Source organism: Nelumbo lutea, chromosome 7 (genome assembly GCF_056320005.1).
Source record: "Nelumbo lutea isolate HS-2025 chromosome 7, American lotus-T2T, whole genome shotgun sequence".
Classification (NCBI taxonomy): domain Eukaryota; kingdom Viridiplantae; phylum Streptophyta; class Magnoliopsida; order Proteales; family Nelumbonaceae; genus Nelumbo; species Nelumbo lutea.
Window position 1 is genome coordinate 56773570 of NC_142690.1, and position 25753 is coordinate 56799322.

At 39.3% G+C, this 25753-nt stretch overlaps 1 protein-coding gene and 1 long non-coding RNA gene across 3 annotated transcripts in view; one reads left to right on the plus strand and one right to left on the minus strand.

The window, feature by feature from the left end:
* Positions 1-3478: 3478 nt before the first annotated feature.
* Positions 3479-4807, minus strand: LOC148846510 (uncharacterized). 2 transcript variants are annotated; one of them, XR_016101942.1, is made up of 2 exons: positions 4623-4807; positions 3479-4429 (listed from the first exon to the last, which is right to left on the minus strand). It is a non-coding gene; the product is annotated as an uncharacterized LOC148846510 (long non-coding RNA). The 2 variants fall into 2 exon arrangements; XR_016101943.1 differs by having other exon boundaries at positions 4616-4807.
* Positions 4808-7690: 2883 nt separating this feature from the next.
* Positions 7691-25753, plus strand: part of LOC148846511 (potassium transporter 10-like) — a 33407-nt gene continuing 15344 nt past the window's right edge. The window contains exons 1-7 of the mRNA XM_088952773.1: positions 7691-8905; positions 9313-9538; positions 11120-11365; positions 13272-13322; positions 13451-13711; positions 13824-13991; positions 14063-14317. Of these exons, the coding sequence (XP_088808899.1) occupies positions 8783-8905; positions 9313-9538; positions 11120-11365; positions 13272-13322; positions 13451-13711; positions 13824-13991; positions 14063-14317 (1330 nt within the window). The 5' untranslated portion in view covers positions 7691-8782. The remainder of the gene's footprint in view (positions 8906-9312; positions 9539-11119; positions 11366-13271; positions 13323-13450; positions 13712-13823; positions 13992-14062; positions 14318-25753) is intronic.

Genomic DNA, 25753 nt, shown 5'->3' on the forward strand with positions numbered 1-25753 from the left:
CTCTCCTAATTGCAATAGGAATCTACCTTCATAAAAGGAGTGTATGGTTGACCCTAGGGTTTAATGAGAAACTTCTTTTTGCCTAACTAAAATCCTAAATCACTAATAGGATTGCCGGTACAATTCCTAGAGTCACTCCACCCTTTTCTCCCTCTGCCTTTTCTTTTGGATTGAATTCTACCAAGAGAACCAGAGCTTTGATCTATTGCTGCTTTGTATGGAATATCTTGGAGGCCAAACATTTACAAGGTTGTAAGGGAGAACCAAAGCAGGTTTATTCACAGAATATTGTGCAAATCAATCTTCAGTAGGTACGTAGTGTTTTTTTTTTTTTTAATTGGGGTTTTACACACTACCATGGGTGTGATCTTTGTTTATCAAAATTCGATATTTTCTTTTTTTTTCGTTGCAAAATAATTAAAGAAACCACTAGAATCTTTCATTTTCTACTTCCTTTTAACAAATGTACTTATTTCCTATACCCTAAGAGTTGAATATTGTCATTATTATGTATAAAAAACATAGCCATCATATTTAAAAAGAATTTCCTTTCAACTTAAAATTTTTTACATACATATATACATATATATGAACATATTTATATGATATTAATACATACGAATATGAAGTTAAGTTAGGTTCATACTTTTCATTTTTCAACTCTAACCTGAGCACAAACTTCAACCCAACCCTATTTTTTTGGTCTGGGTTTAGGCTAACCCGGCCTAAGTTGTAAACCTTTGTACTAATGACCCCTTCACAACTCTAATTTGAACCAATCTCAAGCATGTTTTCTTAGGTTATGTTTGGTTTGAAGGGAAATGCAGGGAAATGAAGGAAAAGACAGGGAAACCTAGCCTTCCTTTCCTTACCTTTCCCTTCAAACCAAACATAGCCTTAGAGAAACTATTAATCAACTCAACCAATGATCTTTCCAACTCTTTATATATATATATATATTGATCACATTAGAAATTGATCCATTTACTTAAATTGTTGAACCGCCGGCCCAAAGGAAAAGGTATCAACCTTCTAGTTGGTTTCAATACACCAGTTGGCTTTTTGGCACCATTTTTGGTGGAGCATGTGTTTAAACTATAAAAAAAAAAAATATATATATATATATATATATATATATATATATATATATATATATATATATTAGAACAAAATAAGAATAAGAAATTAATTTTGTTCTATTAAGACAACTATCGTACATATACGATGTGCTGAAATGGCTGAATTGAACGATTTATTATTTTAACTAAACATGGTGAGTGACTGAAAGGCTTCTTTTAAATTATATATAAAAATATTTTATTAAAAATCGTTTTTTATATATACATAAATAAGGCTGCATACATCTGTCCGGCCGGAGCCTGCTACACTGACATACCTTTTATATAAAAATATTTATAAAAATATTTTAGAACCATAAAATACTAAGTCAAAAAAATCAGCCACATTAATCGAGAAGACCTACAAACATATTATTATAACATGTCCTTCACGTGGTTGTGTGAATCAATTATGTTTTAAAGTCTTACTTCACGACCCACCTGCTCTTGTATATTCTATAATATATACTACTAGTCCATAGATCCTTCCGACTTTCTTTTCGATATATTTTATTCTTTTAATTAATCAGTATCTTAAACACTTTTTCTTTTACATTTTTCATATAGTTTAATTTACTTTCTACTCTCTCTTTCATCTAAGATCTTTCCAACTTGGGTGGGGCCTATTAATTCCTCCACATTCTTTCCAAAGCGATAAAACATAGTGACCGTTTGGGAGAAGATATGATTAACTGAAATCAAGTTATAAAGGTGGTGTTTGGCTTTAATGTCGTTGCTTCAGAAAATGGTGATACATCAGCGTTACATTGGAAAAATCGGTACTCCTAAAAATGGCAACATATTTGAAAACATTTTTCATAAAAAATTGTGCTCTAAATCATACTTTGAAAATCGAGAAGACATGGTTTGGGGAAACGCCGAATTCGATGCTTTCTCAATTTGAAGCTTATTGTTGCCAACAACGACATGATGTGATAGTGGATTTCTTATAATGGGTACCAATGTTGAAAACATATATGGAGCACTAATACCAAATAAAAGGTATTGTTGTTACCCCAAGAAACATCCTCCTAGCAACAACATTTTCAAACAAAAAAAAAATACATTGTTTTCTCAAAAAACGGTGCTTTCAACCTACACATATACATCACTGTTATGCAGCATCAATACCAAATATATACAAAATATATGGTACCCACAACCATTTAATCTCTCACTATAAATACTATGTATTCTACTCTTGATGTGGGGCATTAATATTGGTTCTAGAGCCCGCTATGTAGCTGATGTGTCAGTTCATCCGAATTACTTTAGGAGGGCTTAGCTGAACATTATGCTTAAATTGGTTGAACCACCTCGAGGCACTTGGAATCATGATTTTTAAAATCGGACCGGACCGGACGATTAGACAGGAAAAAACCAGGAACCGGTCAGGTGGCTAGTTCCATTTTTCCCAACAAATCGTTGACTCGAGCAGTTAATCATTCGAACTGTTCAAACGGTTTTAACCTTTTTTATTTTTCTTAATTTTTTTATTTTTTTTATTTTTTTGTCAAAACGGGCTCTAATGTTTAACCCAAAAACCATACCCCTAACCGGTTGATTGTCCAAATCGGTTTTAAAAACCTTACTCGGAATAAGTTATTTAAAGAGGCTAAAGTGTACATTCCAAAAACTGACTAACACTTGATTTAGGCCAGATTTAGGTAATTTGAATTTTTCACCAAACACAATTTCATAGGCTGTCCATGTAAAGCCAGAAGCTGCCCTATATGGACAGCCTTTAAACTTTAAGTATGTTTGGTGAAGAAATCAAGATAGCTCAGAAACCTTTTTGAATAGCTTATTCCTTCGTTGAATCTTTAAAGCTGCATTTGGCATTTCTTATTTTAACTTTTTATCCTAAAAAATTCAATGTCTATTAACTGAAAAAAGAGATAAATCTTTAAAATAAAGAATGTCAAATGTATCTTAAATTAGGTTTCCAAACGGACCCCAATTTCTCCGCCCAATATATAGGCCCAACCGTCTAGTGTCTAGACCGTGCTGGATCTCGTACTCGTAGAGTCGTAGGCTCGTATCGCAACAATACGAGAGATGGTAGATCGTACGGAGACAATAACCCAATTACGTTGATTACCGCATTAACGAATGTGGTGGGACAGATCAGACGGTCGTGATGGAGAGACAGGAGGACCACCACCTCCCACGTTTTACAATGCGGTGGATAAATCGTAGTGGAGAGCGGAAAAGTTGTCTTTTAGGACCACAGCACGATATCTTCGATGGTCCCACACCAAATTGGTAATTATCATGACTCATTGACCTAGAACATTCTTCATGGTCTACATCTGATATTTCTTATCATCACCATCAAAAGCAATCACGCAATCCAGATGTCTTCTCTCTAAACTTTTATTTGCAATAAAACTCCTTGGATTTTCAATTTGTGACAATTTGATATCGGATGTTAAATTTCTGTTAGTTAGAAAATAAAAAGTCCTAAATACCCCCAATTATTTCGATTATCGATTAGAATTATGAAAATAACCATCATTCGGAACCACTGTTTCTACTTGCATTTACAGAGAATCCGAAAACCAGCTCCTTCACGTTGGCGGTATCAAGCGAATGCAACACCAGAGAAGACGACTTGTTGCCGACGCCGAAGAGACAACCTACCCCATTCTAGGCTTAGTGATTTCTGATGAAACGAATGCATCAACACAAGTATAGAGCACCTGTTCTTTAGAAAGAAAGCCATGACTCCAATCACTCGTTGTAATTTCTCTGCTTAGTGACGCCCTCTCTGCCAAGAATTGCTTCCGCCAAGGCCTCCATGGAAGCTTGCAAACTCAGATCCATTCTCGCTGCTACAACACATTGAACGTCCATAAGACGAGAAACAGACAGGTTGTGCTTCGACTCCCTCAGCTTGGCTTTATCACTATAGTTCCAGATACCAACAAAGGTATTTTGATAGTCAGAGAGGAACCAATGGAGGATTCAAGGGACATACCGGGCGTGGAAGAGATGAATGACTAAACAGTGTCGACCGACGCAGAGCTGCAATGTATATGCTTGTGATGGGTCATCTAGGGGCCACTGAACGCCGAGGCCGACGACTAGTTGGTTGCGCCGGGCACTGTAGAAGTGGCGGATTTTGTAGACCCATTTCCTCACAACAGCAGCGTTGGAGGAGACAATGGAGGCGCAGGAGGCAAAACAGATTTCAGGTCCCCGATCCGGATTTGCTTAGGGATCACTTCTGGCTCTGGTCCCAACCGATTTCATGTCCCCTGCTGTGACAAGTTGCAGGTTGCAGCGATGATGAAACGCCGCCGTCGCGTCTATTCATTCATAGGGAAGAAACGGCGAATCAGGGGGATTTTCCAAGAAGAAGAAGAAGAAAGAAGGAGAAGTGGAAAGAAGAAAGAGAGGGAGCGCGGGTGGGCGAAGAAACCGCCGCTGCCCGAAGTTGCAATGGTGGTTACTGTTAAAAGAAAAACAGAGGGAGCTAGAGGAGGAGGAATAACTTTTTACCTAGTTGGCCCTGGTTGTCTCTTCGGCACCGGCAACAAGTCGTCTTCTCCGGCAGCGCATTCGCTTGACACCACCAGCGTGAGGGAGCTGGTTTTCGGATTCTCTGTAAATGCAAGTATGAGCAGTGGTTCCCACTTGCATTGGTCGAAATTGATAATGATTTATTTTCAATTTAACACCAGGTACCAAATTGTGACAAATTGAAAGTTTGGGTACTAGATTGTTGCCATTTAAAGTACTGGTACTAAATTGGGACTCGGCCTAAAATACAGGATACCTATCACAATTTTCCCTTAATTAAATTGATGGAAAAAATTAATTTCAAAATGCCCTTTGGAGTAGGTTGATACTGCAAACCTAAACAAAAGAAGTTTTGCCAATAGCCATCACTAGTTTTTCTAAGCTCTAGCATTTATCTTCAAAGCATCTTCTATTCCTTTCTTTCCAAATGCACCACCAAGCAATAAAAGGAATACAAATCCATAGAAGCTCAATTTGAAAAAAGTATAAATACAAATATGTACAATACAAATACATATAGCACACTATCCATAGCTATGAGCTAAGATAAAGCTTCCACCATTAGAGGCACCTAATTGCCCCAAATTCCTTCATCCTGATCAAAATCCAAATGATTCTTGCACAAGCTTGAGGTAGCAGGATTTGATTGTATATTTACCATTAAAACATTCCTTCCACCATAGCTCATCTCTCAAGTGGTTTGAAACCTTTGTCCCCTCTAGTTTTTCTAGCAAGTCAAAACCTTCTTCCACCTCTCCTTCAAGTAAAGCTCTCCTATTCCTTGGACACTAGATCCATTAAACCCTAAGTAAAGCTCTCCACCTCCAACTTATCCACCCTATTCCAATAATCTCATCAAAATCTTATCCCCTCCCCATCACCAAAGGAAAAACAAGTGAAATTCTTAAACTCGTAGTTGAATTTTTTAATACCTTTCCACACATAAACCCCTTAGGAAGCTCTAAGCTCCATTGATTCCCATCCAAACCTAACCACCCCATATTTCTCCACCACCACTCTCCTCCCCAACGGGTGAAGAAGTGCCTTATTAAAAGATCCCACTCTTCTAAATCTCCAAACCCCTTCCTCTTTTGGTCTGTATACTTTATCCCATTGGACCAAATGAAATTTATTGGGACCCCTCCTCCCACTACTTCTCATGAGTAAGTTGATATTTTCAAAATGATGAAAATGGGCAAGATAAAGCAAATTATCTCTTTCTTACATACTTTGAATGAAGAAAATGGTCATTTACTAGAACACTCCTTATAGTATACTTAAATCTACTCTATAGTCTACATTTTACTAAAATGCTTCTTATAATTTGTAGCCTATCTATTTAACCGACCTTCTATTAAGAACTATTTGTTTTTCACATGAAAATAGTAACATGATCACCTAAATTAAGTGGAAAATGTTTAAGGGGCATGGACCCATGGTTGCTTATTCCAAAAGTACCCCTAAACTAAGTGGAAAATGTTCAAGGGTAAGGATCCATGGTTGTTTATTCCAAAAGTACCCAAACACTTTTTTGTATAAAAAAAAATTGACAAATTAGAGAAAAATAGAGTGGTTGTTTGTGTTTTACTAGGGGCAAAAATGGCATTTTGTTTTTAGTTTTTTTATTAAATTTATTTGAGTGTGCGTTAGTGTTAAAGTGTCATTTTTCCACCTTCATCTAATCGATTAAGTAAATTGATTACAAACTATAAAAGATGTTTTAGTAAAACATAAACTATAGAGTAGGTTTTAGTAAATTCGTGAAACTATAGGGAGTGTTTTTAGTAAATGACCCAAGAAAATAGAAGAAAGAAACACAAGGATCTCCTACCAACAAAATATGTCACAACAACCTACCAACAAACGTGTTCCAACAAACTACCAACAAAATGTGTTCCAACAACCTACCAACATGATCCGACATCTCACATCTCACCATGAGTAGACCTTTTCATGGGTTGATCGGGCCAGGTTTTTACTCTTCACTAACAATTTTTTTCAAGCCTGAGCCCGAGCCCAACCCTCTTAAAAAGCCCAAAGCCTGACTTAATAGAGATGCTGACTCCAAAAGGCTCTGAACATTTCATGGATGAGATGGGAGAGAGTAGCGGTCACCGCCGGAGATAAAGAGACCGAGAAAGGAAGATAACAAGAGAGAGAGAGAGAGAGAGTGAGAGGACCTAGTTTGTTGGTGGCGCCAGTGCTTGACCCAATAGAGATGCTAACTCCAAAAGGCTCTAAACATTTCATGGATGAGATGGGAGAGAGTAATGGTCATCGCTGGAGAGAGAGAGAGAGAGGACTTGGTCACCACCGGAGAGAGGGAAAGTAGGAAAGGGTTAGTCGAGTTAAGGATTTAGGATTTAAGAACTATAAAAATTCAGACTTGGGCTGAGCTTTTTTGACAAATCCTGAACCCGACCCAAAAAATAATTGAGCCGGGCTTTTAGGCCCGAGGTCAAGCCCACAAACTAAAAATCATATTCAAGTCCATTCGATAATCAAGCCAAACTAGGTCATCGAGCTACCCAATGCATGAACAGGTCTAACCATGAGTTTGGGACACACCATGCATGATATGTGCAATGGGACCGGCCATGCATGAGATTTATAGTGAGATCATGTTGACAAGGTATTGGAACGTATTTATTTTATTCTCAAGAAGAAAATGTTTATGCAATTATGAAAGGGCAAAACGGCCTAATAAATTTAAAAGAAGGGTAATTTGAGGATTTAGAAATTTTTAACAAGCTTATGAAATCTGACCGAATAGGACAAAGTGTTGGAGTTTTTAAAGTTCGGGGGCTAAGTGTCAATACTCAACAGTATGGGGTGGAAACTTTAATTTATCTTTTTACGTAAAGCTCTAGTAGTCTAGCCTACGTATATCTCTGTCTCTATACAGCGACAGTATATGACAACGACAAGTATATACGAGACATGAACGGCTGTAAAATGCTCGTACGGAGAAACTAACAATGTGGTCCCACCGTACGGCTCAGATGTGGAGTCTCCACTAAATAAACCTTCTCCAGTTGCCGCTGTTTTCATTATTTTGTGTTATTCTTCTAATTTTATATTTTATTTTCTTTTTACAGGTACGCATCAATCATCAATTCCCCCAAAACTAACCGAAGAAGAAGCGAAACTTCAATTTGCCTCTCTCTCTCTCTCTCTCTCTCTCTCTCTCTCTTTTCACATGACGGTTGAGAGTCTTCTTCTACTCCTGTCTTTTATTGGTGCCTTATGACACGTTTCGACGTCGCTCCATTTCTGCTCTGTGAGAGAGGATGGGACGAGTGGACGACGTACCTAAATTCAGCACAAACGACGCTGGAGCAGTGATCGAGTCATCGGCTTCGTTCTTTCTATTTTAGTTCCGTGAAAGAAGTGGGTTCATTTTCTCGGTTTCTTTCGTTTCCGGGAGCAAGATCATTAGATTACTGCTATTGTAGGTAGAACCCACATGGTTAAAGCTCTGAACTGGCGGGATCACCGACTCCGAAGGGCTGAAGTCTCTGAATTCTGTACCGGGTATTTGAGATTTTTGTAGCTTTATCATTCTGTGGTTGATATTCGCTGCTTGAAGCTGACCCCACGTGAAAATTGCAATCCGTCAAACATGATTGAGAGGATAAATAGAAATTAAAGGGATTATGGTATTTTTTCCTCTGCGAGGGAGATATTGTCATATTGAGCTATTTTATTTTTATCCTCAGACCTCAGGTGGGTTCGGTTCTTTTTTCTGAGCTTTGCTGGCATCAATTAGCAGCTCCTCTGCTTTTCTGAGCTGCGCTTCAGTCACTATAATTATTTCTCTAAGGTGGGTTTTTGGTTACTACTAATTAATTTCTGCTGCGGAGGTTCGTCTTGGTGATTTGGGTATCGAAGGATTTGCATTGGATAAGAAGAAGACTGGGGTTTTGATAGGCTTTACTTATTTGGCGCATAGGGCGCGTGTGCCGGACTGAGTATGCCAATTGAAGCAAGACAGATGTTTTCCGCAATTTGGGTTCTAGTGAAATAATCAATTAAGTCGGATGGTTGGACTTTTGGATTTCAATTTTGAACTCGGTTGAAAGGGGAAGAGGGCAAGGGTAAGAAGGTTGTGAAATCGTGTGGAAAGGTTTCTTGTTTCTATGGCATCCGGACCAATTGACGAAGATACTAATGACAAAGGGAGCATGTGGGATTTGGATCAGAAGCTTGATCAGCCCATGGACGAGGAGGCTGGAAGAATTAAGAATATGTACAGAGAAAAGGTGAGATTAGTTTTGCTCTATTGCGAAAGTACACCTTTTTTTAGTCCCTCTTTTTTGTTTTCCTGTTTTCTTCTTTTCCATTTGAAATCTTCACCCATGATCACGAAAATCCTTTTGATACCGCATGCTTTTTCTTTTGGGATACTTGGGCTTTTTATTATCTTACTATCTGCACTGCTAAACTGTTCTGACTTGTCAAATTGAAGTTGGTATTGGAAATTTTAGTTTTTAACATGTTGGTCCTCCACTGATTGTGCGTTCTACTCATTCAAATGGGAACTGGGAATACATTTAGGGGTTTATTGCTTGTTTTTTATGCATGGGTTATGGCTTGTTGAGAGTGATTTCGGGGCTTGAATCTTGGGTTGGGTGCTGATTCAGTTTTTGTTTTCTCTGTTTGTGTGCAGAAATTCTCAGCAGTCTTGGTTTTGCGGCTTGCATTCCAGAGTCTAGGAGTTGTCTATGGAGACTTGGGCACGTCTCCCTTGTATGTTTTCTACAATACGTTCCCTCGTGGAATCGAAGATCCGGAGGATATCATTGGAGCTCTCTCATTGATTATATATTCTCTTACTCTTATTCCGCTCCTGAAGTACGTCTTTATTGTTTTGAGGGCTAATGATAATGGTCAAGGTAAATTTATCTCAGGCCATGAATTTGTGTTTAGATTTTGAGCATTATAGTGTCTGCATTTCACAGGATGATGTGGCCAGCCGCCTTTTTTTTTGAAGATAAATAAAGAAAAAATTTTATTACCAAAAAGTGTTTACAGCTCATAGGTGACAAGAGGTCACCCCCAAGAAACAGTCAGACAAAAACAGAACAGACTTACAAACAGAATACATCAGAAAACCAGAAATTAAGCATTAAGGAGCTCCAAAAGTCTGCCCCAAAATCTTCTTTCTTTAGTCCTTGAAAATCTGGCAGGATTAACACCCAACCCTGAACTTTTAGCCAACATCCAATGATTTCAGCCTGATCTTTTCTTTAGTCAGTGTTGGATCCTTTGCATGATGGCCCCATGCATGCTCAGTTATAACATCTCCAAAGGGAGGTATAATCATTCTTTTGAAACAGGAGATTGATATAAGGCCTCAATTCTTAAAGAGTGTGAGTCTATGCCTGTGCTACATGGATACTTCAAAATAGGTTCTTGTCCATATTTGATTCTTCAAATTTTAGTATGAATTCCTTGTCTGAAACTTTGTTCATGCTTTGTTTGTGTAGATGGGTTGGGAAGTGGCACCTTTTTTCTTTTGTAGGTTGGGTTTCTTAATTGCCCGGGGAAGTTAGGTTATTACACTTGTTTATTCTGCATTATTCTGTGTGGATTTTCTTTTTGTCGATGTTATTTTGTGTTTCAGCCTTGTGAAGGCTTATCCTTTGTTATTTTTTCTAATATGCAATGCAACTCACATTTGGTAAATGAAGAAAGAATCGAAATCTTATAGGAATTGGGTGGTTTTGCCATTTTCCATGTTTGTTCTATACATCTATTCTTATTGATTAATAGGGAAAGCATGACGATTTTTGGGAGCCCCTCGCTTCCAATCTTACCCACTCCAGCAGGTAAACTGACAAAAAGATGTTGATCTTATGGATAAGCAACTAAACAGAGGGGTCAAGCCAGCTTGGTTTACCAGTTTGACATTTGATGGACTGATAGATCTGACCATGATAAAAGTCTCATGGCTTCTTTTAAGGAAACGTGGAGAATTTGTTTCTTCTCTGTAATCCACCTTGAAAGCTGTAAAACAAAGCAGACAAACATAACAGCTGTCACCCATATTTTCATTGGTTATCAATGTGCCGTTGTTGGTTTCAAACTCTCATTAAGATTTAAATATTTACTGCAGAGCTGATTTTAGCCACTTTGGTAAATGATGCCCCAGATATTCTGATATATTCTAGGAATGTCTGTCTCTCAGACAATATTGCATATGTCTGATGGTTGCAAAAAGTGTTTAAGGAAATAGAGAAAAGTAACAGAAGTTCGTATAATTGTCTGTAACTATGAATGGCACAATTTGGATATTTTGCAATATTTTTCTTATAATGGTTATTAGGAGATACCCATAAGCACCCTTAAGTACCGATTGTCTCTGACAATTTTTTGCATCTAATGTTCATCTCTGTATGATACTCTATTTTTATCTGCTCTTGAAATTGGTGGATTACTGATCTTCTGCTAAGCTTACCCTCTAACTTTTGCAGGTGGAACATTTGCTCTTTATTCGCTGCTCTGTCGACATGCAAAAGTAAAAACTATTCCAAACCAACACCGGACAGATGAGGAGCTAACAACATATAGTAGACACATATTCCCTGAGAAGTCATTTGCTGGAAAAACCAAAAAATGGTTGGAGGCACATGTGTACAGGAAGAATGCACTCCTTATTCTTGTCCTTGTTGGGACATGCATGGTTATTGGGGATGGCATTCTCACCCCAGCCATATCAGGTCTTACTCCATGCTTGAATTATCTCTCTCCATTCTTCTTTCTTCCTTTATCACTTTTTCTATATTTTATATAGGAAGATTGTAAAACCAAGGAATTGTTACAAATGATTGATCTTTCATTGAACCAATGCTTTAAAATGTGGACTATGCTAAGGTATAAGGCATAAGCCTCCCAGGCATAGATTTTTTTAATTAATAAATAATTAAAATAAATGTTGTAAATATCCCAAAATAGGAAAATATGAGAAATTAGTAAATTTCATATTTGCAGTTTCTAATAATAAAACCATTAAATTTAAATATAAATTTGAAGTGTCATAACATGATGTTTCATAACCTATTACTATATAAATACCATCAGCCTTCAATGCATCATTTGCAAAGTTGCAAATCAAAATTTCAGAATTAAAAATTTACATAAATTGCATAACGTTGACATTAACAGGTGTGTTATCTTATGTTCAATGAATTTAAAATGTTGAAGCAATTAAAGCAATGGTGTCCTCATTCTACTTGTAATGCTTTATTATAAATGTTATAATAAACAAGTTTGGAAGGTTTCCCTCCTCTGTATCATGTTAGCATCTAACAGGGTATGCAATTAAATGGCTTAAAAGGTAAGAACATATTGGCTGTAACTGTAAACCTCCTGTGTAAAGCACAATATCTGTGTATCTCCTGTATGCCTCCACCTGTTTCATTAGCATATCACATGGAGGGCCTCCAGCACTTTTTGAAACATTGCCTTGAAGATGTATGCAACTGTGAAGCTGTGGTCGTGAGATCTGGCACTGATGTGGAGATACACAATATAGAACTAAACTTAGCTTTTCAAATGCTTGATATATGGAAGTGTAATATTATATATTCTTTTATGGTATACATCCCTTAGCTGCATTTAATAAATGACCTTCCTAATAGCTTGATTTTTATGTGAACCTGCTGTGGAGTTGGTTTCATTGGATTCTTCTATGTATAGAGCTTTTCAATAAGTGGCCGTCTTCCCTACTGGCAATTACTTTTAGGTGGAAATAATTACATTACCTGGTAATCCTAGGTTTTTTCCAGCTTATGTTAGCATCTTTTGACTTGATTATCAAACAGATCTAGCTGAGGTTGGTATTCGTGAACCCCTCAGCCCACTCTTGCCATGCAATCATTGAAGAACCTGCCTAACCAACATGGATTCTTCATATAATTCAGGTTGTTTTTTCTTGAATCAGTGAATAAATTAGCGACTTCCTCTGTGCAGAAATGTCACTTGCTTGTACCAGTGAATCAAATTAGCTTAACAGTTTAGTCTTATAATTTTATAGTTTCAGCTAATGGGCTGTTTGACAACAGCTTAAGTTGCTGAACTGAATGACTTATTGCTTTGTCTTTTAGTAGATAAAATAATTAAATAATAAAATATTCTTGGTTGTAATAAGCTACCCAACTTCAGCTTCAGCCATTAAGGAGTTTCTGACCTCCTTAAAATCTTATTTGCCGAAAGACAAAGTAATAAGCTTTTCAGTCAGTTGCATGCCAACCTCTGGCTCTCATTTCCAACCTGTTAAATGACTGGTATTAGTCATTCAATCGGTTGAGTGGAATCCAACCATTTGGATTTCAACAAGGTTTTTGAGTTGTGTCAAGTTGAGGTGAACCATGGATATTCAAACCACCCACAACAATAGCATTCTGTCCCTCCCATTGAATTGTACCCTTTTCTATTTAGGTTTTGCTTTCTATGTTCATTCTTTTTAGTTCATTTTTTTTTATTTGTTTCATCTTTAGTTCAATTGTTACATGCTAATGCTATATCATGCATTTGAAATACTCTTGAATATTTCACTGAAGCTTTTACTGTTCCGTCTCCTTCCTTTCCACTGAAAGATTTTGAATTGAAATTATGTTTTGGCAGTTCTTTCAGCTGCCGGAGGGATCAAGGTTGATCATCCCAAGATGAGCACTGGTATTGCCTTAAATGTGAATTTTTCTCATTGTTTTAGATTTCTTTCTATATATGTTTTGTTCATTTCACATTTCTTGTATCTGGAATATATAGCTTTTGCCTAATGGTTATATTTTTTTCTGGTTCAGATGTGGTTGTAATTGTAGCAGCAATCATACTAGTGGGTTTATTTAGCATGCAACACTATGGAACAGATAGAGTTGGATGGCTTTTTGCTCCAATTGTGCTTCTTTGGTTTCTCTTAATTGGAGGTGTTGGTATTTTCAACATATGTAAATATGATAGCACTGTGCTCAGAGCTTTCTCTCCTGTTTATATCTATCGATATTTCAGGAGGGGAGGGAAAGATAGTTGGACATCCCTTGGAGGGATCATGCTTAGTATTACTGGTAAATGCAATCCTCAAATCCATTCATGGTTCATTTTAATCAGATACGAATAGTTACTATCCTAGGATTCTGATCGGCATATGGAGTCTTGACAATTACATCTCTATTTCAGGGACAGAAGCACTCTTTGCTGACCTATCCCATTTTCCAGTGTTGCCTGTTCAGATTGCATTCACTATAGTTGTGTTCCCTTGCCTTCTTTTAGCCTATTCAGGACAAGCTTCTTACCTCATGAAAAACCAGGAACATGTGAAGGATGCATTTTACCGTTCAATTCCAGGTTTGTCTTGACCCATTGCTTTTCATTGTTTGTTTTACTTGCAAGTCAGCTGACAATTCCCTGTTCTGCAGATGGTATATATTGGCCAATGTTTATTATTGCAACTGCAGCTGCTATTGTTGCTAGCCAAGCCACCATATCTGCAACGTTTTCTATAATCAAGCAGGCCCTTGCACTTGGCTGTTTTCCAAGAGTCAGGGTAGTTCATACATCAAGGAAGTTTCTTGGGCAGATATATATTCCAGATATTAATTGGATTCTTATGATCCTCTGCATTGCTGTCACTATTGGCTTCAAAAACCAAAACCAGATTGGAAATGCTTATGGTAAGCTGATCTCCTGGTGTACTTTGCAACTTCTTTTTCTTTTCTTTTTATTTTTTTTGGAAGGCATTCGTATTTGTGTGTTCCTAGAATTCCAAACTGTAATTGGTTATCATCTAGGGCAACATATAATTGTTATCCATTATGTTAAGGTTGCTTATTAAAAAAATAAAAGTTATCCATTAGGTTCCGAACAGATGAAACAGGGACTAGAAAGAACATTCTTTTTATCAGTAACTGATAAATTGTATTAATTCAAAAATTTTAATTAGAATACACAGCTCTCACCCAGAGTTGAAACCCAAAAACAGCTTATGAATACAAATTAGCCCAAAAAATTGCTCCCTGGATACCCCTTGCTTTGCTAGAGCATCTGCCAATGAATTTACCGGTCTGTTGGCCAACCTATAAGTGGCCTTGACTCTCTTGCCAGCTTCATAATTTCCTTCATAACCTGTTTGAACCCTGACTGTTGTTCACCATCTAGCCCACTACCGACATAGAATCTCCTTCAATCTCTGTTTGTTTTAGGTTCAGCTACCTAGCTAGTTTTAGACCTTGAAGGAGAGCTATAAGTTCTGTGTTCAAAGAGTCTCCAACCCTTATAGGACCAGAGTAGAGGGCCAAAATAGATTCCCTTCTTTTTTTTTTTTTTCATAGAGGTTCATTTTGATTTTATTGCAACTGGGTGCAACCCATACTTCTTGCATTGATACTTTCAAGGTAGATGATGCTGCCTAGCATTACATCCCACCCTCTAAGGAAATCATCCACCAAAAAAATCATTAAAGTTCTCTAATTCTCCATTGCCTTGACCCCATAAATCACCTTCAATTTGATCTCTTCTATTAGAGTATCCAAACTTTTACTCTACCCCTTTAGCCACTAGAGAGATCTAGTGGCACTCCGCATTACCTTCCCTCTTCTTTCTGAAAATGATAGGAGTCATGTGCTAAATAAATTGGCAGCTTCCAAGGGTGGGGTCCATCTGCAACCAAAAAACTCCCAAACATCATCATCATCGTGCATGCCTTATGCCAACTATATGGGGTCAATTACATGAATGAGTAAGAGATAAGTAGACATGATTTAGTCTCTCCACTAGCATTGTTCATAATACATATATGGGAAGGAAGATAACTGTTTTTATTATCAGCAACCCAAAGAATTCCATTAAAGCTTAAAAAGGAAGAGAATACAACAAGAAATTGTTAGAAATAAAACCCTTTACTATTTTGATAAAAAAAACTTTACAACAAAAATTCCCACCACCCATCTAACATTGAGCCCAAAACAAATGATGTCTATTTACTCCTTGCTTAGATAGTCCATCTGCCAACCCATTACCAGACCTCCTGACCCATATTACATGAATTTTCATTTGTCTTGACAATAGCTTGAACCGCCCAAATTCATTTCTGAACTGCCATAACACTCGTCCTTTTCTCAACCAACCAATGAGACTATTTTTTAATCCCTTTCTAAAATCAACGTTGTAATTCCCATTTCCTTAATCAGTAGGCCCCGAAAACAAGCTCCAAATGCTTCCACTCCCATCTCTAATCACTCCTCCAATTTCGGAGGGTCTCAGATTACCAACTACTTCCATCAAAGTTAATTTTCATCCACCCACCACTTGGGGGAAACCAAACCTCCAGGACTTTTTGTTTTCTAGAGGAGGAAAGGGCAATCGACCCCCAATTTCAGAAAAAGTCTTCCATTGAGAAATTTGAGAATAGTTTGAAGGTGTTAAAATAATTTAGTTGCTGATGTTAGGGTCTGTTTGGCTAATTAAAGTGTTTTTTATTTCATTTTTTCTTTATGTTATGTTTGTTATTTTACTCAGGGGCACAAGGGTCTTTTCCCTTGTTATTTCTGCCGCCCTATATATATTAAAATAAAGGCTGGCGCCGCCAGCACTGTTACATTGTAAAACCCTTCTTTCTTCTCTCCTCTCTTCTCTTCTCTTCTTCTCCGCTTCTCTTCTCTTCTCTTCCTCTTATTTCTGGCCGGCCATACTGTCAAGATGGCATCAGAGCAGGAATACTGATTAAAGAGTGCAGATCGAACAACCTTACTGAGAGAACAAATCGAACAGACTTGCTGAACCTGGGCGGAACAGAAATCTGATTCTGGACTGAAAAAACAGCTCTACAACTGGTACAGTTCTCCCTGTTTTCTCTTCTTTACCCTCCTTGGTAATGTGCCGAGTGAAAACCCTATGAGTCTGTGCGGCTGAATGCTGTCAAATCTGTATACCCCTGTTTTTTCTTGGATCGTGTGATCCTGCTCATGTGTTAAGACAACTGTAGGTCAAGGATGACCTGTCTTCTCAATGATTTGATTTGACTATAAGTAATAAGGATCTCTCCTGCTGATTAGTGGCTGTTAGACATTCTGGAATTCTGGTAGGTTGGGACTGTTAAAACTATACAGGTCTGAAATCTGCCGAATACTACCTCTGTTTTGTCCTAAATTTGGTACTGTTTGTGCTCAACCTGGTTGTTAAACCCAAGTGTGTAGGTGTGGACTGAGTGGAGCATTGTTTTGTGGAATAAGGAGGGGTCCTAAGTCCGGTGTTTGGGACTGATTATCTGTTTGACCATGTCGACTGAGAATTCTGCTACTTCAGAGATTTCAGAGAGCCACAATGGAGTGAGTGGGGAAATGGATATGAGCTTTCCCATGGCTGTTATTCCCTTTGATGGTCTAAATTACCTTGAGTGGTCTAGGGGAATAAAACTCTACATCACTGCTAGGGGGAAAATAGGATACATCAATGGGAGAGTGAAGGAACCGAAGTATGGAAGTGCTGAGCATGATAGGTGGAACCAAGAGCAGAAACACAAGTAAGGAAGACTTGTGTGGTGATGTCTTGGCTCTTGGTTTCAATGCTGCCACAAGTAAAGAAGACTTTTATGTGGGCTGAAACTGCTTGTGAGATATGGGAACAAGCGAAGTCCACCTATTCAGAGCAGAGACACTATGCCAAGATATATCAACTGCAAGCTGAATCCTCTACTTGCAAGCAGGGGGAGACGTGTCTCTCGATGTACTATTCTGATTTGACATCAATACAGAAAGAACTTGATCACTATCAGAATGTGAATTAGAAGTGTGATGAAGATGCAAAGGCCTATAAGTCACTTGTATCTCAGCAACGAGTGTTTGCCTTCCTCCTAGGGCTGAATCCTTCGTATGAGTCCATCAGGGTGTAGATCTTGGGTAGTAAAGACTTGCCATCAGTTCAGGAGGTGTATGCCTCGGTGCAGTCAGAAGAAAGCAGAAGTGTGATGAATGGTGTAGAAGGGGAGTCAGTTGCCCTAGCTGTCCGGGGAAATTCAGATACAAATGTCAGAGGTGGTTTTAAAAAGGATGACACTAAAAAAAAACCAGATGACAAGAGAAAACTTTGGTGCACTCACTGCCAGAAGACACGACACACAAAAGATACATGATAGGATCTCCATGGAAAACCTAAATGGGCACAGGATTTGGGTAAGAAGTCAGCACCTGATCAGGGCAAGAAACCAGGCCAGTAGAATAAAAAAATGTATAACTCAGCTAATATGGCATCGACAGAGACTAGTCCTTTGGTAACTCAAGAGAGGCATCCCAGTTCTGACCCTAAGGAAGATATTGTCAACTCCTTCCGTGAACATTTGGAATTGTATGATAGGACTCTCCGCCAGATGGATTCTGGTCCTACTCCCTCTACCTTGTTTGCGTCTACATCGGGTAATGCCACAGCCTTCCATGTGTCATCTCATACTACAGATTCTCCTTGGATTATTGACTCCGGAGCCTCAAATCACATAACCGGTAAGTCAAATTTGTTTCAAACATATAACCTCTTTGGGAGAGACAAGGTAAGACCGGCTGATGGTTCTTTTTCTACCATAGTTGGCCGAGGCACCATTACCTCTCCCACTTGGACTTATTCTTCCCAATGTACTGCATGTTCCGAAATTACCTATTAATTTGTTGTCTATTAGTAGTCTGACTCACTCCTTGAACTGCTCAGTCACTTTTTTTCCGTCTTCATGTGTGTTTCAGGATTTGACCTCGAGGAAGACGATTGGTAGAGGAAGCATGGTGGATGGTCTCTACGTGTTGGAGAATAATGTTGGTCTAGTGGCGATAGAGTCCATGAGTTCGTCAAGTGAGAGTCCAAGCCTATTTATGGCATAGTCGTTTAGGTCATCTTTCTTTTGAGTCGTTAAAAGTTATGTTTCCAAAGTTGTTTGAGTCAGTGAGTCAGTTACAGTGTCAAACTTGTCAGTTGAGTAAGCATTGTAGAAGTTCTTTACCTTTACGAAATAAAAGATCTGAATTCCATTTCATATTGTTTATTCTGATGTTTGGGGCCCTGTTACTCACCTACTGCGACTAGCTATAAGTACTTCATTACCTTGATTGATGATTATTCTAGATACACTTGGGTTTACCCTATGCGATCTCGAGATGAAGTGTCACAAATTGTGAAAGATTTTCAACGCATGGTGTTCACTCAGTTCCAAACGGAAATCCATATCTTCTAGTCAGACAATGCAAAGGAATATTTCCATAGTGATCTCACGAAGGTTTTTTGCTTCGAGTGGGTCACTTTAGCGAAGCTCTTGTGCCAGGACATCCCAACAAAATGGTGTGGCTGAACAGAAGAACTGTCACCTTCTCGAAGTCGCTCGTGGCTTATTGATTCATATGAATGTGCCAAAACAGTTTTGGATGGATGCAGTCTTGTGTGCGACATATATCATCAATCGCATGCCCTCTTGGCTACTAGAGTATAAGGCCCCACATCAGCTCTTGTTCCCTACAGCCCCGTTGTCCACCATTCCGATGTGTGTTTTTGGGTGTCGTTGTTTTGTCCATAACCTGTCCCCTACTCATGGTAAGCTTGATCCTCGGGCTATTCCTTGTGTTTTTCTTGGTTACCCTTTTATCTCAAAAGGGGTATCGTTGCTATGATCGCATTGCTCACAAGTACTATGTTTCCATTGATGTCTCATTTTTAAGAATCAACCTTTTTTCTCAGTTTCTCCTCAGGGGGAGAGTAGGGTTGAGGAGAAACAGGCGACGACTCAAATTCAACTACCTTCTTTACCCGATCCTCCATTTCGGGTTTTTCATCGTCGCCATAAGAGCCAGCAGAGTTCAAGAGTCGTGGAGCCTGACACTATGCAACCAAAATCATCGAATTCACCCGAGGCAGATCCGTCTCATCAGCCAGTACACTTGCTCCCATTGATATATTTGTTCCTCTAAATGTTGATTCACTTGTCATCAATGATCTTAATATTCCTATCGCTAAGAGGAAGGGTGTTAGGTCTTGTACCACTAATCATCCTATTTCTAATTTTGTGTCCTATGAGCATGTTTCGGCTTCATACCATGCCTTTCTCTCTTTTGTGGACAATGTCCCCGTTCCTAAGACTGTGGCAGAAGCTTTGTCTAAACCTGAATGGACAGATGCAATGCAAGAAGAAATTGATGCTTTACACAAAAATGACACTTGGGAGTTGGTAGACCTTCCTGAAGGGAAGGAACCAGTGGGGTGCAAGTGGGTGTTCACAGTGAAACACAAGGCTGATGGAACTATTGAAAGGTACAAGGCTAGACTGGTAGCAAGAGGCTTTACACAGGTATATGGAGTGGACTATGCAGAGACTTTTGGAATCAGTGGGGTGCAAGTGGGTGTTCACAGTGAAACACAAGGCTGATGGAACTGTTGAAAGGTACAAGGCTAGACTGGTAGCAAGAGGCTTTACACAGGTATATGGAGTGGACTATGCAGAGACTTTTGCTCTAATAGCCAAGATGAACTCTATCAGGATTCTTCTTTCCTTGGCAGCAAATCCTGACTAGGATCTTCACCAATTGGACATCAAAAATGCTTTCTTGAATGGTGATTTGGAAGAGGAAGTGTACATGACCCAACCCCTAGGGTTCTGTGCCAAAGGCAGTGAGCAAAAGGTGTGCAGGTTAAAAAAATTTCTAAATGGGTTGAAACAATCACCTCGGGCTTGGTTTAGTAAGTTTCATTTAGCAGTTCAACAGATGGGGTTCAAACAATGTCAGTCAGATCATACTCTATTTGTGAAAAGATGTCAAGGTAAAATTGCAACTCTTATTGTGTATGTGGATGACATAGTGATCACGGGAGATTGGGAGGCTGAAATCCGAAGACTGAAAAAATTCTTAGCCACTAAATTTGAGGTGAAGGATCTAAGCCCCTTACGATACTTCCTTGGAATTGAAGTTGCCCGCTCTCACAAGGGCATCTTTATTTCCCAACGGAAATATGTACTAGATCTATTAGAAGATATAGGCAAGTTGGGGGTAAAACCATTTGATTCACCTATTGAACCTAATCACCATCTGGCAGATAGTCAAGGAGAGCTTTTGAAAGATGTAAAGATGTTCCAAAGACTCGTGGGGAGACTTTTGTATTTGTCTATGACCAGGCCTGATATTGCCTATGCAGAGGGTGTCCTTAGTCAATTCATGCACAGCCCTAGGACAACTCACTTTGAGGTTACAGAGAGGATTTTGAGATATCTCAAGAAGTTTCCTGGAGTTGGTTTGTTGTTCCAGAAACACAGTCACTTAAAAGTGGAAGTATATACTGATGCAGATTGGGCAGGGGCAGGAGCAGTCAATGACCGAAAGTCTACTGGTGGGTATTGTGCCTTTGTAGGAGGAAGCCTTGTCACATGGAGAAGCAAAAAACAAAGTGTGGTGGCTAGATCCAGTGCTGAAGTAGAGTATAGAGCGATGGCTCATGGGGTTGCGGAAATCATGTGGATAAGAAATCTGTTAGGTGAACTGGGTTTAATAGTGAGCAATCCTATGTCACTCTACTGTGACAATAAAGCTGCCATCAATATTGTTGCTAATCCAGTTCTGCATGATAGGACAAAACACATTGAAGTGGACAAGCATTTTATTAGAGAGAAACTTGAAAGTGGAGAAGTGTGTACACCATATGTCAGCTCAGAAGAAGAACTTGTATATATCTTCACCAAAGGTCTTCATCATGTGCGGCACAAAGATTTGTGTGACAAGTTGGGCATGATTGACATCTATGCTCCAACTTGAGGGGGAGTGTTAAAATAATTTAGTTGCTGATGTTAGGGTCTGTTTGGCTAATTAAAGTTCTTTTTATTTCGTTTTTTCTTTCTGTTATGTCTGTTAATGTACTCAGGGGCACAAGGGTCTTTTCCCTTGTTATTTCTACCGCCCTATATATATTAAAATAAAGGTTGGCGCCGCCAGCATTGTTACATTGCAAAACCCTTCTTTCTTCTCTCCTCTCTTCTCTTCTCTTCTTCTCCTCTTCTCTTCTCTTCTCTTCCTCTTATTTCTGGCCAGCCATACTGTCAAGAGAAGGTCCTCAGCCAATGTGCTACTCTTACTGTAATTTTCTCCAAAATTGCCTCCTTATTTCTTTCTCTTTCCTCAATGATTCTTAAGTTCTCCTCCCATATTGTTCACACAACCACTGTCATTATACATTTCTACAAGGTTTTACTTCTTCTCTTTGTGTTTCTCAGAAAGGATGGGCTAAAGCCTTTCCAAACTCACAGGAGCGATCCACCTACAACCAAAAAGAGAGCAAAACCATTCTCAAACACAACAAGCAAAGGAACAGGAAATTAAGAGGTGGAAAGCACTCTCACCATTTTTTTGATTGATAATGATAATGAAAATTTTATTAAATAAAGAACTAAGTATTCATCATACAATTCCCCACAAAGAGGCGCAAGGTGCAGCCTCCAGACTGCATCATAAAGCTTACAATTGAGCCCAAAAGAGCTGATTCCTATGTACTCCTTGTTTAGCTAGAAGGTCTACCAGCCCATTTGCCGATCTTCTTTCCCATTGAACTGTGACTGAAATATTTGAAGTCAGCCACTTAAATCTTCTCAAAGCCCCCCTGTACGGCCAGGCTGCCGTCTCTGGTTCTTTTAGCCATCCAATAACCAATTTGGAATCACCTTCAATCATTAAATGCTCCACTGCCAACTATCTTGCATATTCTGCTCCTTGTAACAGTTTGGAGTTCTGCATTTACAGAGTCTTCCCACCCTATAGGATCAGAAAATAGAGCTACAATCTGACCCTCATCATTTCTAAAGACTCCCCCTATTGCCCCGAGGTTGCCCAAACTACTGCCATCAAAATTTAGTTTAATGACGCCTTCATCAGGAGGCTTCCAATCCACCACCGGCTTGCTTCTGATTGCAGAACTTTTAGCTAGTTGTTCCCAATTTCTCCTTATGTCATCGAAAGTGTAGGTGGAAAACAGATCCAAGGATTTTACCCAACTTATGGCCCTACATAAGATACTTTCTAACACACATGTTTGATCCCTCTCCTTGTCATTAAAGATTCTAGCATTTCGTTCCTCCCACACAATCCACACCAAAGCAGCTCTAACACACCTCCACAAAACTCTTCCTCTTCTCTTTGGCCACCTGAAATTGTAGGATCAAAAAGATTGCAAATCTGCACTGGTTCTGTCCACCTGCACCCAAAAAGATCAAAAAAAATTCCCAAAGGCCTACAACAAAAGGGCAAGTGATTAGTATATGGTAGCAACTTTCCTCGTTAGCTTTGCATAGGGTGCACCAGTTAGGAGATACAAAGACTAGGTCTTCTTTTTTGCAAAACATCCAAAGTGTTGATTTTCCCAAGGGAGACTTCCCAACAAAGGGCTCCAACTTTAGGAGGGACAGGTTTGGACCAAACTTCCTTGTTATGAAAAGGTTGAGGCAATGGAGAGGAGCACAAGGAAGCAGAGGAGGCACAAGAAAAGGAACCCGAAGGTAATGGCTTCCTGTTTCGAATGCAGCTACAGTAACCCGAACCAAGAGAGAAGGAAGAAGAAGATGAAGAAGAAGAAAAGAGAGAGAGAGAACAGGAGGGTTTAGTCAAAACTGATTCGTTCACTGTTCATTCGACCCCCTAATGTTTATTAGGTTCTAATAACCTTTACAAAGACTAAACTGCCCTTACTTAAGTGTGGGCGGAGTATCTCTAATAAAACTGCCACATAAGCAAGGTACTTAACAAACATGAGATGACTAAACTACCCCTATTCGGCTCACTTTAACACTCCCCCTCAAGATGGAGAATATATGTCATATAATCCCAGCTTGTTACATAGATAGTTCACTTTCCCTGAGCTTAGAGCTTTTGTAAACAAATCTTCCCATTGATCATTTGAGCCAACATGTTCTGTGTTTATCTCTCCAGCAAGGACCTTCTCCCTCACAAAGTGGCAATCAACCTCTAAGTGCTTTGTTCTCTCATGAAATACAGGATTGGATGAGATATGGAGTGCAGCTTGGTTGTCACAATACAGTCTCATAGGTTTATCCATGTGAAACCCAATTTTTTGTAGAAGATTCCTCAACCACACTAACTCACAAGTAGTATGTGCCATGGCCCTATACTCAGCTTCAACACTACTTCTGGCCACAATTGTCTGCTTTTTACTCTTCCACGTCACAAGATTTCCTCCAAGGAATGTGCAATAGCCTGTAGTAGATCTTCTATCATTCACTAAGCCTGCCTAGTCTGCATCTACATACCCCACTACTTCAAGTTTTCCTCCTGGTTTATACAATAGTCCACGGCCTGGAGCTCCTTTCAGATACCTTACAATTCTAAGAACTGCATCCCAGTGAGGTATACGAGGGTTCTGCTTGAATTGGCTCACCACACTGACTGCAAAGGATATGTCAAGTCTCCTGATAGTCAGATATTTCAGCTTCCCCACTAGTCGTCTATACCGTCCAGGATCTTCACATACTTCTCCTATATCACTGCTCAACTTAACATTTGGTTCCATAGGGGTCTCAACCGGTTTTGCACCTAACAGTCATGTTTCTTCCAATAAATCAAGAACATATTTTCTTTGACATAGATTTATACCTTGTTTTGACCTGGCAACTTCTATTCCCAAAAATACTTTAATGTTCCAAGATCTTTTGTTTGGAAATGATTTTGCAGAAATACATTTAGTTTGCCAATCCCCAATTTATCACTGCCAGTAATGACAATATCATCCACATAGATCACTAATAGGATCTTCCCAGCTTCTGAGTCATAGTTGAACACTGAGTGATCAACCTGGCATTGCTTCATTCCAAAACTCTTCACCACTTCACTGAACTTCCCGAACCAAGCACGCGGCGATTGTTTCAACCCATAAATTGCCTTCTCCAATCTGCATACCTTACCATCCTCCCCCTGAGCAACAAACCCAGGTGGTTGCTCCATATATACCTCCTCCACAAGATCACCATGGAGGAAGGCATTCTTTATATCAAGCTGAAACAGAGGCCAATCATACATAATTGCCAGGGAAATTAGTACACGAACAGAACCAATCTTAGCCACCGGAGAGAATGTCTCCATGTAGTCCTCTCCATACAACTGTGAGTAACCTTTAGCAACAAGTCTGGCCTTCAGACGCTCCACACTACCATCTGGCAAGTATTTCACAGTATACACCCATTTACAGCCCACAACATGCTTACCAGGTGGGAGAGTAGTAAGTTCCCACGTTTGAGTATGTTGAAGAGCAGAAAGTTCTTCCTCCATTGCCCGCCGCCACCCAAGTGAACTAAGAGCTTCTTGAACATTGTTAGATATGGAAATAGAGGACAAAGGTGAAACAAACTGGCGATGTAAGGTAGAAAGATGAGATAATGAAACAAAATTGGAAATGGGATGGAGGGTAGAACTGCATTTACCTTTCCGTATGGCAATGGGTAGGTCAAGGTCTGAAGGTTCAACAATAGGAGCCATGAGAGGATCGGTAGATGAGGTAGAAGCTGGAGGAGGGGCCAGTGTCGTTCGACGTGTATACACTTGTCGGATTAGTGGTCGTTTGGTGGTGATTTGCACTGCATGAGGTGATGAGTCTACTCCAACAACAGCATCTGGAATTGGATCACCGACAGGAAGAGGAAGAGGAAGTACGGGTGGAGACGAAGGTGCTTCAAGACTTGAGAAGAAGGGGACAGACTCAAAAAAGGTGACATCAGGGCAGACATAGCACTTCCGGGTAATGGGATTATAACACTTGTACCCTTTTTGAGTCCGTGAGTAGCCAAGGAAGACACATTTAATTGAGCGTGCATCTAGCTTGTCTATTCTAGGACTCAAATTGTGGACAAAGCACACACAACCAAAGACACGAGGAATTAATGGGAATGGAGATAAAGTAGGAAACAAGATAGAGAAGGGGGACCGACCATGAAGGATGAAAGAGGGCATCCGATTAATGAGAAAACATGCAGTGAGTACAACATCACTCCAAAACCGTTTAAGAACATTCATGTGATGAAAAATAGACCGAGCAGTTTCAAGAAGCTGACGGTTCTTCCGTTCAACTACCCCATTTTGTTGAGGGGTGAATGCACA